The sequence below is a fragment of the Gouania willdenowi genome, chromosome 24, assembly GCF_900634775.1.
Source record: "Gouania willdenowi chromosome 24, fGouWil2.1, whole genome shotgun sequence".
Taxonomy (NCBI): Eukaryota; Metazoa; Chordata; class Actinopteri; order Blenniiformes; family Gobiesocidae; genus Gouania; species Gouania willdenowi.
This window is the reverse complement of record NC_041066.1, coordinates 17,799,258-17,824,054: the sequence shown is the minus strand read 5'-3', so window position 1 is coordinate 17,824,054 and position 24,797 is coordinate 17,799,258. Positions and strand designations below refer to the sequence as shown.

General features: G+C 36.2%; 1 protein-coding gene and 1 long non-coding RNA gene across 2 annotated transcripts in view; one reads left to right on the top strand and one right to left on the bottom strand.

The window, feature by feature from the left end:
* Positions 1–4,027: 4,027 nt before the first annotated feature.
* Positions 4,028–24,278, bottom strand: LOC114457530 (uncharacterized). The gene is made up of 3 exons (XR_003672949.1): positions 23,918–24,278; positions 4,926–5,051; positions 4,028–4,552 (listed from the first exon to the last, which is right to left on the bottom strand). It is a non-coding gene; the product is annotated as an uncharacterized LOC114457530 (long non-coding RNA).
* The window catches only part of esrrgb (estrogen-related receptor gamma b), a 52,120-nt gene continuing 31,598 nt past the window's right edge, over positions 4,276–24,797 (top strand). Inside the window, exons 1-3 of the mRNA XM_028439459.1 lie at positions 4,276–4,801; positions 14,377–14,789; positions 23,127–23,243. Coding sequence (XP_028295260.1) covers positions 4,752–4,801; positions 14,377–14,789; positions 23,127–23,243 — 580 coding nt within the window. The 5' untranslated portion in view covers positions 4,276–4,751. The remainder of the gene's footprint in view (positions 4,802–14,376; positions 14,790–23,126; positions 23,244–24,797) is intronic.

Sequence of the window (24,797 nt, the reverse complement as noted above, 5' to 3'; positions counted from 1 at the left end):
TGGATACTTAACACCACGGAGCGAACAGAGATAATACGTTGAGAGTCCAGTGCCGCTGATCAAGACAGCAGAGTCCTTCCCCAAGTCTCTGATTAACACCATCACACGTATATAGTCCACTTTTACTTCTCCACAGTTAAATGGGAAATTAAGAAGCACGAGATAGAGGCTAATAGCATTTATTAACCCAGCGTGAGCAGGCAGCAGGGTGACAGTGGTCATCCACCAGTACTGACTGGTCGCAGAGGGGAAGGCCACATAATAAAACCTACCAAATGCACCCAGCTGATTAATGCAGCCCCGTGGCTGTAGTAATTATCCTTCTCTACACTCCTCCAGCAGACAAATCAAACAAGAGAGTGGCAGCACAGCAGAAATGAAATGTGCACAATTTATGGATTTGTGGACTGCAGTGAGTGAGTGAACGAGTCCATTAGAAAACAAGTGACCTGTTGATGGAAAAAAAAAATAAAAAAAAAAAGTTAATTAGTTTATTTTTATTAACACTTTTTTAACAAATGCTGCACAGATGACACACAATTAGGCACTAATGCAGATTTATTTAGCTTAGTATTTATTTCAGGATCTCCTAACACACACAGTGAAATATTTAGGTATTGTGTAACAATGTGCATCCATCCATATTATACACCTTCAAACAGTCAGACACAAGCAATGGACTGATAAAAATCAATAATTTAGCAAGAAATTAGTAAATTTGATTGACATATAAAAAAGGATTCCTCACGTTTGTTGTTCGCTAATGTTTATTTTAAATCTCCTACAAATAATTCTGCAGTTATGCTGTAGTAGATGCTACGAATCTGGTTCTTTTTTTTCCTGTTCCTTACAGTTTGTTTTTATTTCTTGCTTATATATGGATATTGAAAGAAAGTGATGAGATACATTTCCACATTGACAAGAGTTTGAATTCTAATAATGTGAAGAAAAAAAGACATGATAGTGAAATAAAAGCTTAAATAATCTTAAGCTTAAAATGTTTTACGTGATTGAATTGAAACCTAAAAAAAACTTTTAATTATTCTGGATTTTGTGTTCAGTTAACCCAGGGGTGTCAAACTCAATTTAGTTCATGGGCCCAAATACGGAGCAGTTTGGGCCACAAATTTCATGCAGGAAAATGAGTAATTTAAAAATGTTTGTGTTCTATTTGTGCGTCTATGTATACATAAAATACAAAATATATAATAAATCGACCAAATCCACGCATTAAGTGATAGATATCAGTCCCAACAGGATTAATAGAAATATTATGTTCTAAATTAATGGATTTTGTAAGAATTTTGAGTTTGAGATTAAAAATGACCACTGGATAAACTGTGAGCTTTTGTTAAATTTTATTTACACAACAATTCATGTTTTCTCTGTCATTTTTACTTTCGCCTGCAGGCCGAATTGGATGCTCCAAAGGGCCTTATTTGGCCCCCAGGCCATGTGTTTGACACAGACACTATTAAAACGATAAGAGCACAACACTTCTCAATGAGACACTGTAGAAAAAGAATGGCTACCATCTCCTGCACCCAGTTTAATTTAATGAAAAAACAAAAGTAAAGACTCCTCAGTTTGATGCGAAACATAAACATAAATCATGTTGATATTTTTTGATTTTTTTGTCCATTATTAAGGTTTTGAATGATTGAGATCACATATCATATTAAATTTACCTTCAGGTGTTGAACTAAAATAAATGAATGCTCTGTTTTTGCGATCAACAAATTTTTAAAGTTTAGATTTTTTTTTTTTTTTTTTTTTGGAGCAATGTAAAGCTTTAATGCAATATTCAAAGAAAAAAAAAGATTTGGATTAAGAAACTTTCTTTAAATCTTTACAACAAACGTTTTATTTCATTGTAGTGTTGCTGAATACAAACCCAGGTATTCATACCCTCAGATTCTCACAAAGACACAGGATTGTCATGACGCTGAAAGTCTGCTTAAGTACAGATTTAATGATTGGATTACTGTTTCTTCGTTTGGCGATAGCGTGATGGTGGGATTACAGACTGTGCACTGAATAGATTTCCTGTCAGATTCTTTGAAGCCTGGTGTCCCCACCCTGTGTGATCCGCTTCCTGGGAATGGGATGGTGGGAGGAAGATAAACATTTCAAACAAATATTACCAACTTCAGAAATATTTTAATGCTAATATGAAATAGGAATGGTGAAAACATTTAAAACCGTCCAAAACTTGTGCAGAAATATTCAATATGTATTTAAGAATAACCTGTAATGTCGGTGGGGAAAAACAACAACTAGCCTATTTTATTAAATTAACATTGACTTCATTATTCAACAATAATGTGAAAACCTACATGTAGTAGGTTTTCTGAGCTTTGGGCCTTTTTCTATCTTTTCTTCCTGCTTCATTAAAAGCATAAACATATCCTCACTATTGATTATGTCTGGATGTCTTAATCAGATCAGCTGGAATATCCCAGGTTTTCTTCCACAGGAAAGTACATTAAATGCCAAAATATTGATCAAAAGTGTCATTGAGAATGCATAGCTCCTTTATTAAGGCAATAGGCCTTTTGCTTCTATGACTCTGATCTAGAGTGACATGAAAAGAAAATGTTCAATTTTATAATTCCTTTTTATTTAAAAGATGCTTGGGAAACAGAGTCTGTCCTGGGGCCTCTGGCGACGCGGCACTGCTGTAATCAATAGTGTGTGATGGGTTTTGTATCGATCAGGAAAAATGTGGGTTGATGAAGTGGGTTGGAGGGCTTTGGGTTTCCTCTGTTGCTTTGTTGCCAGGGCTATGGTGAAACTTCGGTTGCTATCGTCAACATCATTGTTTCAGAAAACATTAGATGTTAAGAAACCCGAGGCAAAAAAAAAACAATAGAGTCGGCCGGTGGATTGGTAGATCCCTCCGTCTTCACCGTGTGATTGGCTAAATGCTGTGGGAAGCAGCTGTCATTACTTTAAGGAGGCTAGGCCAGTGGAAAGCTAGATCCATGGTGGAGAGGATAAAAGACTAAAGGGAAGAGTTTAGCTCCATAAGCTTGGCGCTGAGCCCTTTAAAGCACCGTAAACAGACCTGTGTGAATCACCCTCAGTGAACGTGATGCTGCACACTTCTGTTTACCTCGCCCTTTGTAAACACTGCTGTGAGTCTATCTATCTATCTATCTATCTATATATATATATATATATATATTTATCTATGGTATCTATCTATATATTTATCTATGGTATCTATCTATCTATGGTATCTATGGTATCTATCTATCTATGGTATCTATATCTATCTATCTATGGTATCTATATATCTATCTATCTATCTAAGGTATCTATTTATCTATCTGGTATCTATATACTGTATCTATGTATCTATGGTATCTATATATCTATCTGTCTACGGTATCTATTTATCTATCGGTCTATGGTATCTATCTATGGTATCTATATATCTATCTACGGTATCTATGGTATCTATATATCTATGGTATCTATATATCTATCTATCTATGGTATCTATATATCTATGGTATCTATATATCTATCTATCTATGGTATCTATATATCTATCTATCTATCTATCTATCTAAGGTATCTATTTATCTATCTGGTATCTATATACTGTATCTATCTATCTATGGTATCTATATATCTATCTATCTACGGTATCTATTTATCTATCGGTCTATGGTATCTATCTATGGTATCTACAGTGTATATCTGTCTACGGTATCTATTTATCAATGGTATCTAGCTATCTGTCTGTCTATGGTATCTAGCTATCTGTCTGTCTATGGTATCTATCTATCTACGATATCTACCCATCTATCTATTTAAGTTATCTATCTACGGTATCAATCTGTCTATCTATCTGTCTTTCTATGGTATCTATCTATCTATCAATGGTATCTATCTATCTATGGTATCTATTCTATATATTCTATCAATTGTATCTATCTAACTATCCATCTATGGTATCTATTCTATCAATCAATCTATTCTATCAATGGTATCTATTCTATCAATCAATCTATTCTATCAATGGTATCTATCTATCTATGGTATCTATCTATTCTATGTATCTATGTGTGTTTCTCAGCACTCCCTTGTGAATGGACACCAACTGGCTGTCCCATCACCTTTCACTAATCCTGCCTTGCCACTGGTCACTGGCAGGCCGGCCCTCTTACAAACCTAGCCAATGAGAAGCTGCCTGAGCCTACCCAGCCAATCCCTCCTGCTCTTAAAGAGACCCCCGGTCTTCAATGGAGACTCAATCCCCTCACTGACTTTGTACGCTCTCACCGCCTGCTGCTCTCCATCCATCTCTTTATCTCTTATTCTCTCTCTCACACACGCTTGTCCTCTTTGTTCTCCTTTGTCTTCTTCTTCTTCTTCTTCTTTGTCCTTGTTTTGTTCTTTCATCATCAGTACTCCCTTCTTCCTCTCTTTGTGTCATCTCCACTGTACTCCGAACCCAGAGTGTGCAGCACCTGTGCAGACTAGAGATCTGCCAGGGAAGAGTGCTGCGTGTGCATGAGTGTGTGTAAGTGTTTGTGTGTGTCTGAGAGAGAGAGAGAGAGAGAGAGAGTTCAGAACAGGGAAAGAAGGGATACAACACCCAGACACACCTGAGCAGCCTTTTTTATGAAGACATGTGGAGGTTTAAGAAGTGATCTTCTCCTCCTTCAGGCCAGCTGTTAAACATCTGCATTTTTTTCATGTTTTTTTATTGCAACTCCTGGGATGCTTAACGTGGACTGATGGATGTTTCTGAACTGTGCATCCCTGACTCTCTCTGCTACCACAACCAGTAGGTGCTACTTCTTTGGATTTATTAACACATTATGAACTTATACTCTAAACTCTAAACTTTTGAAGTCTTGATATGTGAGGTGAAAAACAACTCTTGAGCACACAGTCAAGAGTTTACGGACCCTCTCTTGGTTATATGGGACAGCAGGGCTGAGTAGAGACGGTGAGGCTGCAGCAGCAGAGATCCCAGGCGGCCAGTTGTCCTGCAGCTGTCTAGTTTCGCATCAAGATCCAAAATTCACCCTCAGCTATACAGGAAAAAAAAAAAGCCAGAAGCATGTTATTGCAGCAATATCGTTATAACTTCTCCCCGCCTGCAGCTGTTCTTCCTGTACACTGACTACTAGGCTTTTTAGAGAGTCATAAAAGTGCTGTTTTTAGTTGAAATAAAGCTCTGATTGAGTTGCTTTTATGGCTTTTGTATGTAATTTTTGAAGTTGTGATGATAATGATGGTTAAACTACAAAATAACAACCTAAAAAAAAATATATGTATTTTGCATTCCATGACAGTAGGTTGAACTTTCCACTGCCCCCTGATATTAAAGACACTTGCATGTCGAAGGAGACTTGAACTGAATTTGACTGGCGAGGGGATCCTCTTATTTTTAAGCTGTAGATAAGCTTTGAAATGGTTTAACCTGCTTGGTAGCCTTGTACTGCAAACTGGTAACTTTTCAACCTTTTACTAGAATTAAAGAAAAAAAAAAACTCATCTGTAAAACTCAAATAAATTCAAATGAGAAATGTTTTTCTTTAGAAGGCAAATTGCGAGACTTTTATTGTTTTGTGTCTATTCTACATTTAAATATGTGATTGTGTTTAACTTGATTTTCTGGCAAATAGAAATGAAACACAGGTGAAAGAGGAGCTTGTTGGGGATTTAAAGCATTTAGTTTTCCAGTCGAATCGGCATGTTTATGGTACGCAATGATTCATATCGACAGGAGGAAATTTAAATTCAAACAATGCTCTCTTAAACAACACTCCAGTTTTAATGGCACACACACACACACACACACACACACACACACACACACACACGTCTGTTTAAATATGAGTGTGTGGCTAGATGTTGCCAATCGTGCTTGAAATATTATTTGGCGTATTTTGGAAATATGCAGCTGTTCTCGATCCTGAAGGCAGCGTGTAAACCTAATCATGCTAAAAATAGGCTGGTGTGCAATGCATGGAGGCGCTTATACATAGTTACACACACATGTTTGTATAAAGAGGAATTCTGTGTGTATGTGGATTTAAAAAAAAAAAAGACAAGTTTATAATGAAATTATAAAGCATTGATGCAAGAACCTTTAATTCATTTCAATATGCTACATAGTACGCTAATGTTCCATGATAACAAATAGATAAAAATATGGATAACTCAAGTTTTCAAATGCTTTAAAGTAACTTTTTTATTTTAAGCACAATAAATAAATCTTGTGTTGTAATGTACAAGCATGCAGCTTACTTTACGTGTACTGTGTATCATGCAAAGCTCAGCGCTCTCTTGTCAGGCTGGAGGGAATAATGTTATTAAGCCCCTTAAGACTTTTGGCCCAATGACCAACCTATTGGCCTCAGGTAAAAGGATCAATGCTTGACATGTCAAGGCGTCTCGCCATTCTATAGCCAAGACAAACAGCTTCCTACACTGTGTGGTCAGTCAACAGCAAAAAAAAAAAAAGGTGGTTTAATGTTTGCAAAATGCTATTATGTTGGCTTTCTTTGCATGAATTTGAAGAAAAACATTCAAACTAAACATCACCAAGACTCAAAAAGTGGCTAAAATCAAAACAACAGTGTTCACATCAATAGTTTTACCTGGTTTCTCACTTGCTCGTGTTGCCTCTGCCCTATAACTAATGACTGTATTTAAATATGAATATTGCTCTTCTTTTTGTACCAATTTGTGCAGTGCATATGCCCTCCTTACTTTCTAATTATTTCTGTTACTTTTGAACCTTTTTAAAAAGCCTCATGTGGACAGGTGTTTTAAATTACCACATGCTAACACATCTGGGTAACTAATGTAAATGTGATCATTTAAAATAAAGAGAAGACTAAATCATTTAAAAAAGGGAAAGAAACAAAGAATGAGCATATGCCGTGGAGTCAGCAGGATTGTGTTATTATGTTAATAAATTCAACATTATATATATATATAGGATAAAAGCAAGTTGTTAATTGTGTAAAGGAAGCTTTCTTGAACTTGGAAATATTGGATTTTTTTTTAATTAAATATACTGAAAATATTACTATACAACAGGAAACTACCTGATCAGGCAATAATAAATAGACAGAGAAGGAGCAGTAGTTTTCATCTTTAGTACCAACCTTGTTTGTTTATTTATTTATTAATTATCTTTGTACACTCTGGTTCCTATATTCTCTATATTCTGTATTTATTTATTGTTTCAACCCTGTTTGCTTCATTTCTTTCCTTTCTGTAATGCAGAGCCTTCCCAAGGGATTATTAAAGTCTACCTATTCTAATAATATGTATTCATATTGTTGTTATTATTTAACAATTTTTAAATATTTCAAAAACAATCTGGCAAAATGTAAATAACTTACTGTTCAAGTCGATGAAGCAGCTCTCGTCAGGCTCTGTTTTGGTCCTGTTACTGTAGTAAGTGGACATGAGTAATATGATGTATTTAATCCACCTACTTCCACTCAGGCCACTGTTGCACAGCGCACTTTGTGGGATTTTGTGTTCAGAATGTGTGGGAAAAACAATCAAAATCTGTGGCAAAATGCACTCAAGCTTGATGTGATGGTCAGCGTAAAAATAAGGGACGTGAGTAAAGTTGAGTGCCTAGAATATAGAAATAAATATATGTCCAATGGAAAACTCTTCTCGACATGTAAACTCGCTGCTTGTTCATGACTTTGCTATTGTCGATGGTCAGTCCATTTGATGCCCCGTGCTACTTTTGTTGCCTCCATGTGATGGCATGAAAGAAGGAATAACTTCATTACAAGTCGTGACCCCTCCCGTTCCCCATTATTGATAGAGAAATATCCTTTGAGCAGCTTGTCAAGGACTCGGGAGTCATTTTGAGGCAGAGGCTTCTCCATCAAAACATGAATGTGCCTTTCATGGTGGTGGGGCGGGGTGGGGGGTGGGGGGCAGCAGAGAGGACTTCTTAAAGGAGTTTGTTTTATTGATCAAGAGAAATAAACAGACAAAGAGGAACGCACTGAGTCCAATCAGGGACTATGGGTCATGTTTAATTTAATGGGACTCGTCGTAGCTTTCGCGAGGTCTCACATTTGTGAACTTAATTCCTCTTCGCCGCGTTCATTTGCATTGTGTCAATTGACCGCAGAGCTTATACTGTATCAGCTTTGAGTCTCACTTGAAATTCAGCCCATGCCTTAATACCATTAGGCAAATGCAAAGTTGTGTCATTTACACATTTGAAGAAGAGAAAAAAAAGAGGTTGAGGGGTTGGGGGGGTTGGGTTGGGTGGGGGGGGGGGTGGATTGGGTGAGAGAAAAGCCAATTTGTGCCAAACAGGACTAGCTTGTGATTATCAGTGGATGTTATTACTGTGGGGAAAGCAGACGTTTGAAGGTTATGTTTCTAGGCAGTAATTGAAATGCAAAATAACATTAGAATCGATGGCCATCTCTGTTTATTTATGAAATCAATATCGTAACTGTCCCTCATGAGTCCTCCTCTGATTCCCAATGACGGCTTAAGTCTCCCCTCGTTTATTCCCCTTCCCACCCCCCCCCCCCCACCCCCTCTCTGTATAACCTCCGTCTTCTGTCTCTTTTTAAAAGGCAGTTAGGGGTGTGTTTGACTTTGCAGAGAGAGCAATTTCCAAGAGGTGGTGGATGTGTATGTAGATGGGGGTTGATACTCCAGGTAAGGAGACATCATCCATGTGGGAAATCTATGCAATCTCTCCTCCTGGCAGTGACTTTGAAGAGGCCATATGCTGAAGTTATGTGCAGGGTGAAAACATATAGGTGTGTATGGGGGGGTGGGGGGCGTGACAATGTTTAGAAAAATCACTAAGAATAATTCTTTATTTAATAGTAAATAAATGGAATTAATTAACTTATTTACAAAAATAAGGTGTAAATATTAAGCTTGGGATTCCAAGAAAAGCCCCAGGTCTGCTTTGGTGTTGGTGGTTTAAAACTACAATCTGGCAAAAGCCAAAAACGCTGAAACAAAAAATAAATAACATGCTTAACAGAAAGAAAATTTAAATAATGGAAATTACAGACAAACCTTAATTGAGTCATTAAAATACCCATAGTTTAGTCTGTTTAGATTTCAAATATGTATATATATATATATATATGTATATATATATATATTTATATATATATATTTTTTTATCATAATATGAGCAAAGTAAAATTTCAAAAACAATAATTAAAAATTTAAGCTGTGACAGAAAATGTTTTAACCCTATATTTTATTCAGATCTAAATATAAAAGAAAAACACTATATAAGCAAACTAAAAAAAACAACTTATTTTAGAAATTAAAAGTGTGACACGCAGAAAATATGTTGCATATTTCTTCTAATCCATTGATTTATTCAGATTTAAATATTTTTTAGGAATACGTTTAAAATATATATATAAGCAAACTGAAAATTGTATTTTAGAAATTAAAACTGCGACACACACAATACGTTGCATGTAATTTTAACCCTATATTTTAATCAGATTTAAAATATATATATTATCAAAAAGTTATGGAAAGAATGTAAGCAAACTAAAAATAAAAACAAAAAAAAATTTTATGACAGAAAACACGTTGCATATATCTTTCAATACATTGTTTTATTTAGATTTAAATATTTTTATCAATTTGTTATAACAAAAAATATAAGCAAACTAAAAAAATAATAACTTATTTTAGAAATGAGTGACACACACATACAAAATATGTTGCATGTGTCTTTTTTTAACCCTGTTTTAAAGTGTCAACAAACCTGCAGGAATAGAATTATGTAACAGGGGTTACTGATAAAAACATTAAAAAAATTAAAAAAAATACTTGGCGATGGTTATACGGTACTTAACAGTAAAAGACTTTATCAGAATACTTCAAAGATAAAAAAAAAAAGATGTAATGTCTTGATATAAATACTTTGAAATCACACATCTGCTAAAGATGCATTATTGACCACATCTGCTTATTTAATATTTATGACATTGCGTATATCTGTGCACGATTAAAACACATGCGAGCCCTAAAATAACAAACATCGTTTTTTGATGATCCTAATTAGTGCCTGCTCTGTCACCTGCGTGCTGTTGTTGTTGCTGCGTAACACGCGCTACCCCATTTTCCCGCTCACATGACCATTTATTTCCCAGACGCTCAGACTAACAGTGTAATCTATGTGTCAGGCGGAAAGGAGCGCTCCGTTTACAGCTGATAGAGTTCGCCCCAAACAAGGACAGCCCCATCATAGAAAGATTAATGAACTCATTTCATGCATGGCTCCTTGCTCCTGTCCTTCTGTGCTTCCATGTTCCAACTGTGTGTTCAGCATCGTGATTTACACGCCGTTTCCTCGCTACCAGCACAACTTGTCCTGCGTTAAACAATAATATTTCCCCTTAGTGAGAAAGTATGTAGCAAAATAAATGAAGAAGAATGTAGTATTAAAAATAAACCCCTTTGAGGTCATTGAAGTGTTTGGAGCAGTTGATGTTGTTGATATTTTTTGATGTTCAGCGCAGATACGGAGACTTAGCGTAGGTTGGGGTCAATTACAATTACTTTCAATTATCCATGTTCATTTACAATTCAATTATGGTTACGATAACTGGCATTTTTTTTCTATTTGCAAATAAATTTCAATTATTTTTCCCCTGAAAGTCAATCACAATTACGTTCTCAATATAACAATTTTACTAACTTTTATTCATCGAGCAATGTGACGATTGTATGCGTACGATGTCGTTTTAGCATCTTTACATTTACATTTTAGTGCATTTATTATGATAGCTTGTGTAAAAGCCCAACTTGGGACAAGAGTTGGATTTAGCTCTAACTATAAACTCTTTGTACAAACCATTAGTTACTTTTACAGTATCGTCCCTATATATAAAAAAACAAAACAACTATTTTATTCTAAACCTAACTCTTCTAACCCTTACCACCTGTATGAGTGTGAAAATTCACTGACAGGTAATGGGAAAACATAATATAAAAACATATTCTTTATATTTGTTACCTACTTACTGTATGTGTAAGCCATTGACCTGTAATTAATTTGTAGTTAAAAGTCTTCATTGAATTTCCATGGTGAATACAATTACAAAATCAATTATCTTAACCCTCAATTCCAATTATTCATTAAATTTATATTTGACAAAGTAAAAGTATAGAATACAGTTGTTTAAGACTGTGTTTTGTTTTAATTTGTAAAAGAATAATAAAAAAAAAAAAAAATACATTTTAAATCAGTATTTTTTTATTTATTTTTTTAATCAATTGCTAGATATTTCAGGCGACCTTGTTTAAACTCCTGGTGACCCCACTTGGGGTCCCGACCCCAATGTTGAAAAACACTACATTAAGGTGAGGTGAGCCTGGTTCTGCTGGAGATTTCTTGGTGTTAAAAGAGACTGTAGCTGATACATGTTCATGTGGATTTGTTGTTTTTTTTTTTTTTTTTTTTTTGAGAGTTTCATATTGTGATAGCGCTTCGAGATGACTATTGTTGTGTTTTGCACTGTATAAATATAGTTGAATTGCATTGAGGGAGTGGTGAGTTAGCTTAAGCTCAGATTCAGTGTTTATCAATAGCTTTTATCTATAGCTTAGCTGTTCTGAGGTGGTCTCAGGTGACCTTCACGTCTGATATGTCCTCTCTGCGCTGTTTTGTTTTTTTTGTTTTGCGCAGTAAAGCACACACCAACCGACTAGAAACTAGGTGAACTCCGTTTATAGATGTGTATGTGTTACAAAGGAGAGTCCGTCTGTGTGATACAACCGACGTCTCTTCATAATAAGGAAAAAGAGGAAACTATGAGGCTATTTCTGTCTGCGCCAAATCTTTCCTGCCATTTATTTATTTTTTTTTTTTTTTTCGACAGATCTGAAAGGACCCATTAGAAATTTCCATTAAACCTAACAAAAAAGCATCTCCCCTAGCGTAGCGAGTGCTAAGTGTAGAATGAACTACTTTTCTACGTATGCCACAATGTAGTATCCCACAGGGAATCCCCCCTCTATCGGGCTGCGATGATGTATTAACTATTACAACACTGGCCTCTCCAATTCCCTCCGACAAAGGAAAATAAACCATCCAAGTTGACTATATCTGCATACTGATTACTAACAGAGTTGTGTGACTCTTTTTATAGCACACTAAATCAATAAAAATGTTGTGTGTTAACGGTCGTCGTTGATTACAAATGTAAGAGATGTATCATCAGAACAGAACTGCTTCCTGTTTTCTGCTTCCTGCTTCCTGTTTTTTTTTTTTTTTTTTAAAAAAAAAAATGGGGATGAAAGTTGCAAAACTGAGTGTGTAAGGATCAATCTGGGACAAACAAAACCTGCTCAATACCCTAGACCAGGGGCGTCAAAATCTTTTTAGTTCAGGGGCCAAATACGGAGCAGCTTGATCAAGTAGGCCACAGATTTTATGCAGGAAAATTAGTAATTTCAACATTATTGTGCCCTAGTTACCCTAGCTACCGACAATATCCAAGCAATAAGTGACGGATATCAGTCCCAACAGGATCTTCACTTTAAATTTCCTAGATTTTGTGACCGATTTCTATTTAATTGAGGGAAATGTGGTGTAAAATCTTAGGAAAATAGAAGAATTTTGTAGGAGTTTTGAGTTTTTTCAACAGTTTCATTTAAACAATTTTTTCTCTGTCATTTTTACTTTTTCCTGTGGGCCGAATTGGATCCTCCAAAGGGCTGGATTTGGCCCCCAGGCCATGAGTTTGACACATGTGCCCTACACTCTCACTTTGCATGAGACAATTGGTATTCATGAAGTCATGCGCAGTCAAGCAGTGAAAATGAAGACATTATAATAGCTGTAGCCAAAGCAATTATTGCTTAAAATGCATCAAACTTCTTATTAGAAAAACAATTTATAATAGCATCTGTCTAAACGTTCCAAATTGTTTGCATTTTTTTTTTTATTTCCTCCCTTTTTAATGATTGGAATAACAGTTTTCTAAAACAAAGATCATCCTGGTGCTCTGCCTCCTAAAGAGAAACTACAACCCGACACCAAGCCCTGACAAAATAACCTATTGATTGGTCCGTATATCCCCCATGATCCTCCATGATGCTGAGTGCAACACCTCTCGCTCTGTGTCCATTAACAGACTTCTGAAGTTTCCTTCATTCATTTACGGCCAAACCAACTGTGGGCATCGTTTGCGAGACACATTTCACGCAGTTTATCATCTGGTGTTCAAGCACATTAATGGTTGTGGTTGTAACGTGATCGATCAAACTCAGATGAACGGGATGTTGGCAGAAAGATGCATTGAGTACATTAAAGGTTTAGTCACAAGTGTCAAACTCAAGGCCCGGGGGCCATATCCGGCCCTTAAGAGCATTAAATTTGGCCTGCTCGTGAAAGTATAAATGAAGGAAAAAAAAAACATGAAACATTTAGTAAATTACCAACTAATTCAGTTGTAGATATCTCAGCCCCTCTAAATACAAAGAAAAAATCTATTAAAATCCACAATAGTTCCAATCTTACATTTTTTTTTTCCAAAATCTGACAAATTTACCTCAAATTTCTCCACAAAATGTCCCCAAATTCCCCAAATCAGGGTTATTTAAGTGAATATCCTACAGCAGGGGTCACCAACATTTCTGAAACTATGAGTTACGTCATAGCTACTGTATAGTGCAACAGGCTACCAGTATGATAAGCACTTCTTAAATACTAAATGTTTCACTTTAATTAGAGGGTAAGATAATAAGTTAGGCTAGTAGTAACTTAAAAAGGTCGGAAATGTTTAAGTTTCAACATGCAACACTTTATTTCTCCTAATTTGGACAAACTTTTAACTAATCTTATAACGTGTAACATTTGTAAAATGTAACAATTGTCATATTTTGTGAAAAGCCACCTTGCATTTTTAAAAATACATCTTATATCATGTTATATATAACATTTCAAGATGGTAATTTAATGCTAAAACGTTATCACGTGCAGCAATATTTAACTTTGCTAAGTACTAGCTACATCTGTCATTTGTATTTATATTTTAGAGTTTGAATCCTGGAAAGTAAATCAGATTTTAGATGGAGCTCATTGGGGACTAGAGCTCATGAGGGCCCCTCAAATGGTCCATGTGTTGATGACCCTTGTCCTACAGGGACTGATATACTCACATACTTTCTCATTTATATAGTATTTATAAGTGGACGTGCAAACCAAGTCACATTAATGTTGAATTTGATCTTTTCCCACCTAAAATTTGACACCCCTGGGTTAAGTGATGCTGTGATTTGCTGATGTGTGTTTAGTTTGGTTTGTAGCTTGTTTAAGAACATTTTGATACCAATCTGACCCATGTCGTGGTTCTGTCTGTCCAGGTTGCTAACAAGGATGCCCTCTGAGGACCGGCACCTGTCTTCAAGCTGTGGTTCTTACGTGAAAACCGAGCCTTCCAGTCCTTCCTCCTCACTGGTCGACACCGGGAGCCACCACAGTCCGAGCGCCAACTCCGACGCCAGCGGCGGCTACATCAACAGCAGCGGACGCTCACACTCCCTAGACTCCCCCCCGATGTTCAACCCAGGCATGCTGGGGGGCGGCAGCGCCTGCTTACGCCGCTACGAGGACTGCCCCGGTGGCATGGCAGACGACCTGCCCATCAAGTGCGAGTACATGCTCAACGCCATTCCCAAGAGGGTGTGCCTGGTGTGCGGCGACATTGCCTCGGGTTACCACTATGGCGTGGCTTCCTGTGAGGCCTGCAAAGCCTTTTTCAAAAGGACGATACAAGGTATTCCCTCACTCTCGCTCTCACTATCAACGACTCACGTGAGCTGATTTTTGATGTCTGTAAAAGTCGATTTTGTTTCCCAGGTGGTTCCCACAAAATTTCTCTGCAAAAGTGAGAATAAAGTAGAGCAGTAAAGCAGTAAGAGGGGCTTTGAGTTCCTAAAGTGAAAAAGTGGGAAGAGCAAAACGTACCCAAATGTATATTTTCTAAAAAGGAACTCTGGTGCTCTTGAGGGTTGATGGTGATTTTTGAACAGATATGCAGAAGCCTCTGTGGGACTGCTGACAAATTTGGTGGTTTTGAACGTAAAAAGGAGAAATGTGGAAACAATTTTAGCTGCAAAAAAAAGTCTGCAGACATACTCACGACTCAACGATTACATTGAAGTAAATCCCTCACGTAGAACTGAACTCACAATAGAAAGCTTTTCAGTTAAATAGAAATATGTCCTACTTTCAAACAGGAAGGTTAAAATCTTTAGCGACTTTTTCAGCGCTCTGGTTTCTTCCTGAAACTTTTGTGTAAGTCGTGATTTATCCCTGTATTAATGAGCATCAAGTCCTTTCCTTCGGTCACTGTGTTTTCTGTGCAAACATAATAATCATACACTCAAAATATTGTATTTTATCACTTGTTGAAGTGACTCAACTGCTGTGATGTTGCCATGACGTCTCCGTCTTCTCTAGAATTCCTTTAGAAAAATCTCTAGATACTTTTATTTTGTGATATTCTTATATTTTCTGCCAACCTAAAAACATAATTTTAGTTATTAAGCAAACAAAAATGTCATTTTAAGGTGAATAAAAAAATAATATTTTCAGCAGGTTAGAAGCGGAACGGTCGCCTACACTGTAAACCTGAATAAGTTGCCAAGACTCAAATAAATTGAGGCAATTCATTGACTCAATTTTTAAAAGTTGATTAACTTAAAAGGCAAAATTTCCCATAACTTAAAAGGTTGGATAACAGTTAAATTAAAGTGCTATAAATCAAGTTTGTCTATTTGGAACAACAGAAATAAAAGGACTTTATCATTCCTAACATGTCATTACTTAATTCTATTAACCAAAGTTGTATTTTTAAGTTATGCTTAATTATAAACAAATATAGTTCCATTTACCAAAAAAATATAATAGTAACTCAAAAAGGAAGAACTTGACATAATGAAGTTAGTAGAACTTTTTCTTTCCCTTTGAATATAAACTACTTAAAATGATTTACTGTAATTACTTTGAAAATTTGGGTTTACAGTATGATAGTTGTGGAAGCGGAGGGTCGCTGGTTCGAAACCCTCCGTGGGTCATTGCTATGGGTCCTTGAGCAAGGCACTTTACCCTAATCGCTCCTGCTGCTGCAGCCTTAAGGTGGCAAAAGTTAGAAAGGAGCAGTATTTTACACATAACAAATATACAACTTTAGGTTGACTTGCCTTCCTTTGAAGTCGTACTAATGTAAAAAAAAAACTGAGAACAGTAGAACAATATTTGAGAATGATTAAATAATTAAGTCCATGTCGATTAAATCAATAGTATTAATCTAACTTATTAACTTCATTTCAAACAACCTAACTTATTTAGTTGGTTACAAACCAACTGTAACAACTCATTTAACTTGGTCCAACAATTAAATGTTTTTGTGATGTGTGATTCATAACGGTGATAAAGTGTCACTCAGATCCGTATAGATAGAGAGATGCAACAACAAAAGTCCCAAATCCTTCACCGTCACGTGATTCATGTAAAACTGAGTTTGTACCCCGGAAGTCACTGGCGACCTTTTCAAATCAATTGATATCATTGGAATTTTTGGTGATTTGGCGTCAATAACTGTTTTATTGAATATTTTCAACATTGTCGGCCTATTTAAAACTTTGTGTGTGCTTTCAGTCTCACGTAGGGCTTCTAACTTCCCTTTCCCTCTGCCATGATCATAATGAGCTGAGTTTAAACATGATATTAAGTTACAGTCTTGTTTAAGCTTGCTGTGTAGAAATCTCAAATATGCAGTATAAATTCATAGCAATATCACAATAGTACAGTTCTTCATTGTTGTTGTTTAACGTAAAATTTACTTTACAATCATATGTCCTAAAATTATATTTAATTCATTAATTTAATTTACTACAGCAAAGATAATGCAAGTTTAAAATAATTTTTGTTTATTTTTATTTTCATTTTTATTTCAAACTTTTTTTCTCTATTTCCACATCGTTGGATGAAATGGCATTAATATTAATATAATTGAACCTTGAGGTTAATGCTTTTATCTGCTATTTATCCCTTAACCTACTAGTTTAGCGGGGGATAATCCACTAACATGCTTTAATGCACACATTAATGAGTTTATATACGTTGATGATAATAATAATAATAATAATAATAATAATAATAATAATATCCAATATGATAATTTAAACATCTTACGGTTCAAAAATCCATCACAATCTCTCTCTGTGGCTTCAATAGGCTTCATCAGTGAAATGATCACTTCCAGGGTACGAATGCGAGTGAAAAAAGTGAACCATTGGAATAAAGGGAGTTGACGCAACTCTTTTTCCCTTATGGCTCTGGTGTCACTGCTTCTTAGTGCATAGATAGTGGTTTAAGTCCAACTTTGGGGTGTTAGGTGTGATAGACTGGAGCACAGTCCAGGGTGTGTGTTGCTTTACCCGTTGAGTAATCAGTGGTTGACTTAAGTAAACATAAGCAGGATTAGAGGGTATGGAAAACCAACCGAGTCGTGATTATTGAGAACTTCATCTTCCTTTGACTTTGGAGGTTTTTATGATCAGTGTTTACGGCTCATATCACACTGAAATAACCTTGGTTATAAAGATCTATTTTTCCCCAACGTTGCTGAAAAAACTTCTTCATACCATAACTAAAGTTCATCTTGCTGTCTCACAACTACAAATACTCATGCTATAGCTTTACATCCCCGTCTTTAAGGTTAGATGTGCATAATTCTAGTAACTTAATGGATGCATTCACAGAGGTGTAAAGAGTACTTATATATCCTACAAACAGTAAACATCATATTAATCCTTATTTAATTAACAGTCTTTCTTTCTTTCTTTCTTTCTTTCTTTCTTTCGTGTTTATTCTTTTTATTTTTAATATTTCTTGAGCCTCTGTAGCTCAAGTAATTTCGTTACAGAGATAAATAAAGTAATTCTGATTCTGATGTATGAACTTTTAAAAAAAAAAGACAAACTGTTGCACAATTGAAACTTCATTTTCAACAAAAGCATCTGCATAAAATAAAAGGTTTGTCAAAATGTCCAATTTTTTTTTTTAAATCAAAAAATAACACCAATACATTCAATACATGTAAATACAATTATCAGGCTCTAAGTATAGATAGATTTATTACATTTAAAACTGAGAAAATAACCTCCATTCAATGTGCATTACATTTAATCTGGTCGGTCGGCTTTGATTCAATTCAACTCAACTTTATCTACGGTATATTGCGCCAATTACAACAACAGTCACCTCGAAGCGGTATGATGTGATGGTCATTTCATTTTTTTGCAGTTTCACTATGTCTGTTGATCATTTTAAAACAAAAAAAAACAAACTTGAATTTACTCAGTAATGGGTGCAGAAATGTAACAAATTACTTATTTTAAAACGTACTTAAGTACAAGTAAAATGACTGATTTAGATTTAAATATACTCCAAAAAAGTACTCGTAAACTCAACTCAATTACAGTAATGTGAGTACTGTGCATCCGTCTCCGCTCGGGGGAGGGGGTGTGTGGACTGTAACTGTAAGTGATCATCATGGGTGACTTTGTGTTGTCGTGCCGTGAGATCCCTCCTCTTCGTCTCCTCTTCGTCTCTCCTCCTTTGTGGAGGGCAGGCCTGTAATGAGCTTAATCTGTCTGTCAGTCGTCCTGAGCCGCGGGAGTTTCAGTCAATAACAATCAGTGTTGGGTGACTGTAATTAAGAAGTAGACATTTCATTGGGAGAAAGTCAAGGAAGGATGGCGGGTGTGTGGGTGGGTTGTTTGGTGTGGATCTGTGATTCTTTTGCCACCCTTGGGTCCCTCAAACCCTGCACGATCTAAAGGGACGACATGGAGAAAGGAGGCAATTAGAAGCTCAGGCACGTGTAGTAGTGGGGGGGGGGGTAATGTCAGAGAGAAGAGCTGGACACCAAGGAGTCCTCTAAATAAAATAAAGGCAGAGGTTTAAGGGACAGGGGACGTGGTCATTCACGGAAAGGAGAAGCCACTTTAATGGAATGGTAATCGTGGAGGGAGGGAGGGGGGGGGGACAAGGAGAGGTCCGGCTTGAGTGGAGATGAGCGCGTGGATAATAGCATGGCATAATAATATATCAAAATTTAGAGGGAAAATAAGAGAGGTTAAAGAAGGATATTAGAGTGGTTGAAATGTCCTTTGAGAAATAAAGGTGGACACGAGACTTGATTAACTAACAGCGTATACGCCGACAGTCAGCTTTTAGAGCGAGGCAATATAGACCACACACACACGCACACACGCACACACACGCACGCACGCACACGCACCCAGTACTTTCTTTATTTCATTTATCTAAACTGTTTGAGAAATGCAAAGCCAAGTTGTGTCCATTATCAACAATACTCTTTAAATTATTTCATCTCAAAATGACATTGAGGCCTAAAAAACAAACAAAAAAAGCACATAAATATTAAATCTTTTTATTTTACAGTCACACTTATTTAGAAATAAACTGAAGAACAAACCTTTTTTTTTTCTTTTACACATTTCACATATTGGTTTTCAACTTCTAAAATAAGAACTAAATATGAAAGGTGTGTCTCAGAGTTTGATGATATATATTTATTTTTTTCTGTATAGATCTATTGTGCAAGTCCTTCACCCAAGGTCTGAGTAACAAAATGTCAACATAGAAATTTAAATATCCTAATTTCAAATAATGTTGTTTGTGTTTGAAGGGTGTTAATCTAATCTCATCCACAAAAAAGTACACCCTTCTTCAATAAAGTAAAGTTTCACAATTCAGAACCAAAAGTGACAGAATTATTGTGCAAAAAAAGACATTTTACTTATAGTTATTTTTCTAAACATTTTGCAATGCAATTGGGTGTAATGGCAGCTGTCACAAGTTAAAGTTATTTGTTCTTTAAAGTTAGATTTCCTATAACCAGGGCTTTTATTGTGAAAGGTTGAAAAAAAAAAATGACATGGTGTTTGAAGGTTGATGGCAGCTGTGTGGCGGGATGAGACCTCGGCTGCACATGTGGACGCAACGAAGCCCTTGTATGGAATAGATAAAGAATGGCACAAAAACATAATAGAGGATAATATGAGTTTTATTTCATCTAACAGCAAAAATAAACAGAAAATATACAAAAATAAAAGGGTATTTGGTATATTTTTACAAGTGCTTTAGCAGTGAATAGTAAATATTCAGTTTAGAGTGTGAGATAGGTGACTCACAACCTACAGACTACAATTAAGAGTAACACATTTGTTCAGTGTTTTTCAACCTTAGGGTTGGGACCCCATGTGGGATGGCCTGGAAATGGTAATTGTAAGTAATTGGTTAAAAAAAATTTTTAAAAATTGGTGAAAACGGATTTAAAATCTATTTGATTGTTTTTTTATTTATTAGTAAATACACATCACACACAATAAATATCAAATAACTGTATTCTATACTTAAACTTTCTCAATATAAATGTAGTTCAAATAAAATGCAGTATAAAAATATCTGAGTGTATACTCAAACTATAATAAACATGATCAGAAACTAATTTTAGAAGAAAAAATAAATGTCTTTGGGGTCGGCGGACATAATGGGGTCACGACTCGAAAAAGGTTGGTAACCTCTGCATTAGTTATTTCTTTAGAATTTTAAAATAGAGATTAAACACTTTTTACACATTTTACATTGTTGTTTTTGTTTCTTGCTCTATGTCAAATATTGTTGACATAAATAGACCATGTCATTGTGGGTTTTTTTTTTTTTTTGCAGTCTAGTTTTTTTATGACATTCAATGAAGGAAACTAAAAACAAGTAACAAACGAATAAATCTGTAACATGGGTTCACCTTGCGCTCCACTTTGTGCTCGCTCCCCTAATGCTTCTCTGTTCAACAGATTTTACTTTCCCCGAATCGGACTGCATGCCTCTTCCAACGTGCTGGCATGCTACACATCCGCCCCCCCAACCCCACCCCTCCCCTCGAGCCCCTGACTGTACATGTGACCCTGCTGGCACAATGGATGGCCGCAATCCTGACGAATGTTGGCACCTTCTCCCTGACCAATGGGGGGGTTGAATAAGTGTGACTGTGGCGGATCTGAAGCAGACAGTGCCGCAGTTTGCCTGTTTTTAGGCACCGTTTGATACAAGTCTGACATTTTGGGACATTGTTTAATCCAGGGGTCAGCAACCTTTCTGAAACTGTGAGCTGAATAATCTAAGGGGTTACAAGTTGGAAAAGCACTTCTTAAATATGAAATGTTCACGCGGGTAAGATAATAAGGAAGGCTAGCAGTGAAATTAATAAAGTAGGAAATGTTTAAGTTTCATCATGCAACACTGTTTCATTTTCATTACATTTAATAGAAAATTATCATCTTCCTATTTTACTAGCTACTAACAAAGAACTTTTAACTAATTGTATCACGTGTAACATTTATCAAATGTAACGTAATGTTCATTTTTTTCAAAAATCCACATTGTGTTTTTAAAAATGTATCTTATTTATATTAAATTTTATTATATATAATATGCCACAACCCATACACCAAATCTGCAACACTTAAAAACATTTGTCACAATGTTTCAGTGAAAATAAACATTTAAAGATGGTAATTTAATATTAAAACTTCATCACGTGCAGCAGTATTTCACTCTACTAATTACTAACTACATGTGTAATATGTATTTATCTTTGTAAATTTGAATCCTGGAAAGTCAATCAGCTTTAGATGGAGCTCATTGGGGACTAGAGCTCCTGAGGGCCGCTCACATGGTCCATGCGGGCTACCTGGGGCCCGCGGGCACCGTGTTGGTGACCACTGGATTAAGCATTGAGCTGTAAGGAAAGCGATACTTTTTTGTCATTGATTCTGGGAGTCATGTCAACAATATAGTTATTCAGAAGAGATTGTTAACTGAAGCTTGGGCAGAAAGTCAGGGCAGCCGACTCAATATGTCTGCATTTCTGGCTTTTTTTTTTGGATGTGAGTGATTAAATTGCATGGGAAACATTTCCATAGCCAGCCAACAAACGTCAAGACAGACTTGAATAATACATTGAGCTTCGCCACATGATATGGAGTCCTTAGATTGGTCCAGTCTAGCAGCAGCAGCAGCAGTTTGGGGGTCTTTCCTGGTGAACATTATGCAGAGTGCATCGGCTCCGTCTCTTAGCCCTTGTGTTGTGGAGAGAGGGCAGCTTTCCCATCATCCTTTAGGTGAAGAAAGATGGGCTGGAAGGGGTCATGGTAAGCGTTGCAGGGAGGACGCTCTGCATTAATGAAGCTAATTTATCTGTGAATCAAAATGGGAGCAGGACTGCAGGGCGGGGACGGTGCTTTTTACATGTCCCATCATAATGCCACTATGGGCTTTTCTCCTTCAGCAGAGTCACAATAGGTCACCTTGGGACAGGTGTGTGTGTGCGTTTGCGTGCGTGCATGCGTGCAATTACATATTATTTATGTACAATATTTATAAAACCAACATATCCTTATTGCTGTTATACGGAAGCAGATTCGGGCCAGTTTTGATGAAGAAAATAACACAACAAGAATAAAGTCGAAATTACGTAAATAGACTTAAAATACAATATTATTTGCTATTAAAGTCAAATCTACAGAAGCGGACTAGGACCAATTTTTGGGCAAATCAAGAACAAAGTCGAAATGTTGAGATTAAAGTTAGAATTTTGAGATTAAAGTTGAAATTTCAAAAATAAACTCAAAATATAATATTATTTGTTAATCTACGAAAGCAGACTAGGGCCAATTCACCATATATGACAATATCTCTACAAAGTCCTTAAAGAGATTACAATGCCATGTTTATGAAAGAATCTCTTTGTTATTAAACACAACTTTGACGTAATGTTTAATGCATTTGTTGATAGATGCCATTTTCTAGATGGCCACAATCTGCTGTTTGTTGTTATATGGTGTTGTTACATGACATTAGCAAACCTTTGACTTTTATCATAACATTGTATTTTGAAATTCATTTTAGAAATGTCAACATTTCGACTTTATTCTTGATTTTCTCCATCAAACTTCCGTGCTGTTATAATATTCTACGAATGTGGCATAATAAAGTTCATGTCTTTCCTTCTCCGCAGGGAATATTGAGTACAGCTGTCCGGCTACCAACGAATGTGAGATCACCAAAAGGAGACGGAAGTCTTGCCAGGCCTGTCGCTTCATGAAGTGTCTTAAAGTTGGCATGTTGAAAGAAGGTGAGCGCATGTGTCTTTCTTAACCAATCGTTTAATTTTAGCATCTGACAGCGTTTTGGAAGCAGGATCTAATTTCGTCTTTAGCCTCCAGAAAAGTAAAGCTACATTAGAATTCATTTATCTTGAAGAGTTGTCATCCAAATCTTCTCAAATTCACTGACAACCTTCATGACCACAAGAATATGAACCCTATTGGTGGTGGTGATTACTGTATTTGACCTTTCCTGCTGTGCCACCATCAGGTCAAACTTTCAGTTTTAAAGTTAGAAAGGATTTGCATGAAAGATTTTCACTAATTTGGTGTGCACATTCATGACTCTCTCAGAATGAAACATATTGAGTGAAGTTATGAACCACCTTTTCCTCTGATAAACATTTATTTACTTATTTTTATCTATTTTTTTGTAATATATTTGGGGTTATTCTCTATGAAGTACTTTGTCCCAGAAACATCCCCCTCTACGTCACTTTTACTGTGAAAGAGCTGTTCCAAAATGAGGATATTGTCTACACAAGATTGGTGGTTTTCTTTAGGGTTTTTTTGGCTCATTTTAACCTCCGGAAGAGATGAAATAACAAACCTGCATGAGCTGTTTAGTAGCAGGTGATCAGCTATTAGAGGCATCTGTGGCCTCGGGGAGACACCAGTGACATCACACACCAGCATTACTTACCTCTGCTCACACGGCCGAGCCCCCGAGTGCTTAACTCAGATGGGTGGGAAAAAAAGCTGCTGAGTTGCATGTTCTCTGTGAGAGCGACTCGGATGTGTAACGGGACTCCCTGAAAAGCACCGACTGTTCCCAAAAGACTTTGCTCTCTCTCCCCAGGGCTCTGGGTGTCTCTCGCTCAACCTTTTTTCGCTCTGCCTTCCTTTTCCACGCCGTGTCTGTCTGCCATCCTCTCTCCTGCCTGCTCTATTGATCCACTAAATGCTTTCCCAACATCCCGCCTCACTTCCTGCACGTGTTGTTTTTCCTTTAGTGTCAGTCCTCTGGGAGCCCTGAGGGAAACTCTAGTCTGTGGATTCTTTTTTTTCCTGCCCTGAGGATTTTTTAAGAATATATTAAGCTAAATTTGTTACTTAAACTTACATTTTTATAGAAATATACACCTTACTGTAATTAGAAACATCAACCCAATTTGTTTTCCTTTTTTTAGATAAATGTGGTGCATAAAAGATCACCTTTAATTGTCCCACAAAGGGTAAATTTGCAGTTTCAGCAGCAGATAAATAGGTATATATATATATATATATATATGGGCCTGTACATAGAACAGATAGAAAGAGGGAAGAAAGGAAATTGCACAATAAAAGAGAATATATACATGTACAAATATACAAACACAATAAAAAATCCTAATGCTACTACTTGGCATTATTTTGAGAATAAACTCTACTTTGTAAATTACAATCAATAGATGGCAAAATTTGTATTTCCTAAGAAAATTCACTGCAAGTAGTTCTCAAATTCAGCTTCCTCTTTATGGATGTAAAAAATATTTGTTTTAATACCTATTATTATTATTATTATTATTATTAGAAAACATCCC